Here is a 6,752-nt window from a genome sequence, read left to right on the forward strand (position 1 = left end):
AAGCGTTTCTTATAATTCTCAAATTCTTTAAACATACAATTGTGATAAAGTAACAAAAAGAAGCTTTTGGAGATAAATCACCTGAAAAACTATGGTTGTATTTTATTTTCTTGGCGACGTTTGGAGCAAACGCTCTTTTGGTTAATGGCAACCGACAGGATTGTTTCTGGCTTGAAAAAGAGCGTTTGGTCGAAACGTCGCCAAGAAAACAAAATACAACCATAGTTTTTCAGGTGATTTATCTCCAAAAGCTTCTTTTTGTTACTTTATCACAATTGTATGTTTAAAGAATTTGAGAATTATAAGAAACGCTTTCAGGGGATCACACTCACTGAGACTGTGGACCACAACTGAACTGAATAAGTTAACAATTACTGAAAGTCGCATTTCATACGAACAATTTTAAACCAAATTTAAATCTCTCTAAAATTGAATATAATAATTTCTAAACATAACCAGCGCCGTGAGATATGAGTCAGGTAAGCTCTATCTTATAGATGTGATTCGCAAATTCTTTAAAATAAAAATACATCGCATACGTATGTATGTATAAAAATAAGTAACGTTCACTAATAGCTTTTGATGTTATCGATTGGTAATCTAAACATATAAATAACATTAATTAATCTAAACATATATATAACGTTAATTAATCTAAACATATAAATAACGTTAATGACCATCATGGATCAATTCATAATTTAATTTTGAACATTTTAACAAGAAGAAAAAATTGTATTAAAAACAGTGAACTCTGCTTTTTTCATGCTTTCAGGTTCATGATGCCGATGCATGTCTGGTTCTGGCTAACAAATATTGTCTTGATCCTGATGCCGAAGATGCAGCAAACATCATGCGTGTGATTTCAATAAAAAACTATTCTGATGACATTAGGGTTATCATCCAGTTGATGCAGTACCACAACAAGGTAACTCATGAAATAAAACCGAAACCAACTGTCTGTTCTTATCATAATAAAATGCATTAGTTAAAGTAACTTTACAAATATCCTGTATAGACAAAATGAACCCTTTCCATTCCCGTGGTTAGCGTGCTCTTATTGTGAATCCAAGAGTTCATGATTCGCGTTCCTTTACTGCAAAATCCTTTGGGATCAGGGTGCATTATAAAAGTGGCGATCAAATCCTACTATTCGACCAGATAAGAGTAGCTCAAGAGTTGGCGTTGGGTACTTTTGACTAACTTTTTTCCTTCTAATATTTCAGTTCAAAATTAGGAATGGTTTCGTACGAAACTTCTAAACAAACAAAACATTCTGAGTCCACTATAAGTTTTAAACAAAGTCAATAAGAAAATGAAAGGGATTTTACTTGTACCGAGTTTCGACAATAATAACCTTTTCATATTCCATGCCAGTTGGATAATTTTTTTATTTATATCAATTTCAGATATACAATCAATGCGATGTTTATGAAACATATTTGTTTATTAAGTCGTTATATTTATTCTTTATTTTCTAATACTCTATTCAAACATGAGACAAAAAAGAATTGAGGGTTCTGTAGTTTGCCCAAGATAAACCTTTCTTCGGGTTTAACTTCTTCGTGGAAGACCTACATTATGAGGACTGAATATTTTGAAAGCGTTGTAGAAGCTCTTCGGAAAGATTTATTATTTTGTAAATTATTATTTTTTTTGCGCCCATCCCTTTAGTGGCACAACGGTATGTCTGCGGACTTACAACGTTAGAAACCGGGTTTCGATACCCGTGGTGGCCAGAGTACGGATAGCCCATTGTATAGCTTTGTGCTTAATTACAAACAAAACTTATTTTTGCATCGTCATATAATGTTCAGCTTGTTTTATTTTATTCAGTTAGGTGTTTTATCAAGATGTGCCACTTAATGGTATGAGAATGACCAACATCTATAGTCTTGTGTGCATTAAACTCAAAGTCGTAGCCAGCACTACAGAGTGGATGGGGGGTTCGAAAAGATATGTAGACCTTGTCTTGCACCCAACTAATTTAATTAAGTTATTTGCACACAAAAGTCAACTGTTGATTTGAAAAAAATCAAAAGATAGGGGACCTCTTACACACTTTTTAAAATACTTGGGTGGTTATTCAGCCCACCCCTCACCTCCCCACCACCACCACCGGCTACGTCTCCTGCTGAACCGCATCATTATCCATAGCATCGATCAATCAAATTATTTTATCATGTTTTTTTCTGCATTTTTAGCCGTTATTTCTGAACCTTCGATCAATAAGAATGCAATAATAACCAATATGTATCACTATATCTAAAGTATTTAGCCTAACATGTTAATGGAAACTTCCCAAACAATAAACTACTCCTGTATTATTCAATTTATATTTATTTCTATCTGTTCGTTTGTATGTTTTAAAATGTGTTTAGGATTTTTTTTCGATATCATAATGTTCCTTTCGTGAAGGTAACCAAATGTTGTTTATTTTAGTTACTTTAATCATATTTTTGGTCCAAGCATAATTACTTTATTAAAATAAAAAGGGAAAGGATATTTAACACAATTTCTGGTTGTGACTAAAAGTTAATCTCCAGAATTATATCATTGAATGCTTATAATGGTACTTTATTCTCTAATATATATATATGATGACTGATATTACACTTTATTCCTCTAATGACGTTTTATATCTTTAATTTATAATTACTAGGCTTACCTCTTGAACATTCCCAGTTGGAACTGGAAGCGTGGTGATGACGTCATCTGCGTTTCGGAGTTGAAATTAGGCTTCATTGCACAAAGTTGTTTGGCTCCGGGCTTTTCGACGATGATGGCAAATTTATTTGCTATGCGCTCTTACAAAACGGTGGGCTTATATTAAGCTCTTAGCTTCTTTTAGTTTAAAAGAGAAAATATATATATATATATATATCATCAGCTTCATAAATCCTACTGATAAACTGTATGAGAGATAATATTAAAAAATATGTTTCATATTTTATTGATTAAAGCCATGTATATATATATATATATAGAGAGAGAGAGAGAGAGAGAGAGAGAGTGTTTTTATACTGTAAGAACACGTTAGTCAATATTAAGATTATGTCCAAATATACCATGACAAGCAACGATCAATTAGTTAATGTAATCTGTTCAGTTTTATATCCTGTAATTGCTTCACGTATTCGAAAAATCCGTTTTATCATCGTTATCAACTGTAATTTCAACTCTTTGAATAAACTTTGATAATTAAAGTAACATTAATCTAAACCACTACATCTTTATTACTGAAGAATAAGACCTAAGGATATTTAATTATGTTTTAAATATTTCTCAATTCATCATTGCATTAATTGGTAAGTAATTAAAGGTTTAAGTATGCCATTTTTATGCATTTATTATTAAACCGTATTCATCTATGTATAAATATAATGTGTATTATCGTATTTTGTTCCTAACTTCAAATGATTACTAAGTTTGTTCTAGTTCTGAAATATTTCTTGATAAGATATCCTACAAACTATAGGAGACTTTATAGTGCGGTAAGATGCTTTAATGTGAATAAAACAATTTTGTGATTCGTTTCATTTAGTGGAAGATAAACAAAAGTAAATAACATTAAAATGCAAGTTATTGTTCAGTTATGTAGTTAATAATGTTACATAAAATGTGGATTCCCAACCTTTATTTGTTAAATTAAACATCATTTTGGTAATAGATGTATCTGTGACGGTTTCTAATAAATTTTCATTTACGCTTAAACATGGAAACAATCATGGTTTCTGTCAATGTATTTACTCTTCTCAGATTTCTGTAAAATGACCACTGACGGTTCTTGAACGCACGTTTAATATAAATATCGTGCAGATAACCATCTTTGGAATGCGGTCATCTTATTCTTGAAGTAGTCACACATTGTTGAGAGTCATTCCCCTTTTTTTCTTTTTTATGTTTCTGAATTCTCCAAAGTAAGGTGTCGCTGGAGAAGTATTTAGATTTGTACGAATGTGTTCTTTAGTAAAACTGATATTGTAGAAATTTAGGAATATCTGAAAACAATATTCTCCCTCTTTGTAGTTATGGAATAATCAAGTGACGTGTGTGACAATGAAAAATTGGGGAAGTTGACCCTGTTGTGTTAAGTGTATAGTAATTAACTCTGTCGATCTTAGAAAGAACTTCTTCAGATCTCCTTTTCATGATAGCTTGTTTGTTTGTTTGTAATTAAGCACAAAGCTACACAATGGGCTATCTGTGCTCTGCTCACCACGAGTATCGAAACCCGGTTTCTAGCGTTGTAAGTCTGCAGACATACCGCTGTGCCACTGGGAGCATTTTCATGATAGAGTTCAAAATAGTGATACAGAAGTGTTGCCTTTCGTGTTATAAATAGTTGTATATTTGTCTTGTTTAATAGAAATAAATAAATTCCTGTTCGCCATATTGTTCTTCATTGTGTTCATTCTTTTTTCATCCAGAACAAAAACTCAGTTTAATTCCGCAATACGTAATCTGTTAGACATCTAGTTTGAGTGATCACTATATTTATCTGACTACATATTCCTGACAAAGCGGGTAATTTTTCGAACGAGATCTTGCTGATTTAGGTATCAAAAATATAATTTAACATTTAAGTATTATTAAGCTTTTCAGTGACACATAATTCCATGTTTTTATACCAAAAGTTGATTGATGATGTTAACATCCTTAAAACGTTGATTTTTATTTATGTCTGCTTAATTTATAGTTACTGTTCTGTATTTAGTCTCTTTATAAAAAATTATTTAGTATTACGGCAGGTGTGATATGGTAACTTACTGACGATGAAAATGATGTAGTATTATCACAGGCGGGATATGGTAACTTACTGACGATGAAAATGATGTAGTATTATCATAGGCGGGATATGGTAAGTTACTGATGATGAAAATGATGTAGTATTATCACAGGCGGGATATGGTAAGTTACTAATTATGAAAATGATGTAGTATTATCACAGGCGGGATATGGTAAGTTACTGATGATGAAAATGATTCAGTATTATCACAGGCGGGATATGGTAACTTACGAATTATGAAAATGATGTAGTATTATCACAGGCGGGATATGGTAACTTGCTGACGATAATAATGATGTATTATTATCACAGACGGGATATGATAACTTACTGACGATGAAAATGTTGTAGTATTATCACAGGCGGGATATGGTAACTTACTGACGATGAAAATGATGTATTATTATCACAGACGGGATATGATAACTTACTGACGATGAAAATGATGTAGTATTATCACAGGTAAGTTACTAATTATGAAAATGATGTAGTATTATCACAGACGGGATATGGTAACTTACTGACGATGAAAATGTTACTTTCAATAGTCTCCAGACATGGCTTCTTGGCAGAACGACTACATGTGTGGAACAGGCATGGAAATGTACACTGAGAATCTTTCGTCATCTTTCTCTGGTATGAGTTTCCCTCAAGCTGCTGAGTGAGTAGTTTTAACTTTTATGAAACATTTAACTGTTTTAACAACAAAATAGACCTTTCAATAAGATGTTAAAATATTTCTAATACTCGTATTCGCGTTCTCAAACACAATTCTTATGCCATTGGTAATAACCTTCATGCTGGACCTTTCTTGTTCAGCTCTGAATTTAATCTGTAATTAATCAACAACGTTTCTTCTACATGTAAACAGTTCTCGTAGCGTCCTCTAGCGAGTATGAAACATACTGTGATATAAAACAATATCAATTTGCCTAAAACATGATCACGCATACTTGATTTATGATTATATGTCACAAAATTTGTATGTTTCTGTATTCATGTTTCTAACCACCTATATAGTGGTCAAACCAATATACTTATCATTACATCTAGAACATTTAAATTAGTATATCATATTTAATTGCGTTGTTCCAATCCGATTGGATAATCTGTCGAGATCATTTACTGGCAATGATAATGTCATGTTTGGGTTAAAATATAATAAATGGATCTTACCTACCATAATAATGCCGCGTTGTTTGGCCGAAATATTTGCATAAAGAGATAGTCAGTCGTATAATGATGTTATTCTATCTGCCAAAATATTGCGTATTTTTTTCGTCGCATACCATCTATGGTGCTTAGAGTTTGATTTTTTTACATTTTATCTCTAAAAACACGTTGATTTGAAGTATTTCGGCTTTTTTATTAAAAAAACAGTAAGGATATAAGAACAACGTACTTTCTGTTTATAAACACTATTCAGTAGAGAGAATCGTAGATATAAGGATGTTATCAGTGGCGTATATTTTAAATATATCTTATTTATAATGGGCATAGCGTGTATGTCAGTATCTATGTATGTAACCAAAACTCCTGCGTCATCTACTGAATGGCACCACAAACAAAAATCCATAAAAAATTCACACTTTGTATATTCAAGATTCAGACAATAAGTTAAATAACTGTGGTATGTGCAACAATCATTTCTTTATAATAATACACAATTTTAAATAAAAGTACACTCCACAAAACATGAATACGACTTTCACTAGGACTATACGTGAGGGTTTTCTTGATGTAATTTTTAAATGTAGTACTAAGAAACTGGAGTTATTAAAGACTGCTATTTTTTCAACACACGGTACCACTTTTAATACATAAAATACATTACAGTTTATATCAGTAAAATTTATGAACATTTTGATGCAATGTGTTGTGTATGACTAAAGATCACAATCCGAACACTTTTCCAGTGCAGTACTTCCCAGCAAAGAATCCTTTTTTAGAAACTGTTCACTTT

General features: G+C 31.8%; 1 protein-coding gene across 2 annotated transcripts in view; it reads left to right on the plus strand.

Annotated features, from left to right (window-relative positions):
• LOC106478146 (calcium-activated potassium channel slowpoke-like) overlaps positions 1-6,752 on the plus strand; it is a 96,160-nt gene that overhangs the window by 41,897 nt on the left and 47,511 nt on the right. For both annotated transcript variants that reach the window (XM_022381680.1, XM_022381681.1), the window contains exons 11-13: positions 776-928; positions 2,663-2,818; positions 5,338-5,450. In XM_022381680.1, coding sequence (XP_022237388.1) covers positions 776-928; positions 2,663-2,818; positions 5,338-5,450 — 422 coding nt within the window. The remainder of the gene's footprint in view (positions 1-775; positions 929-2,662; positions 2,819-5,337; positions 5,451-6,752) is intronic.

The sequence above is a fragment of the Limulus polyphemus genome, unplaced genomic scaffold (genome assembly GCF_000517525.1).
Source record: "Limulus polyphemus unplaced genomic scaffold, Limulus_polyphemus-2.1.2 Scaffold185, whole genome shotgun sequence".
Taxonomy (NCBI): Eukaryota; Metazoa; Arthropoda; class Merostomata; order Xiphosura; family Limulidae; genus Limulus; species Limulus polyphemus.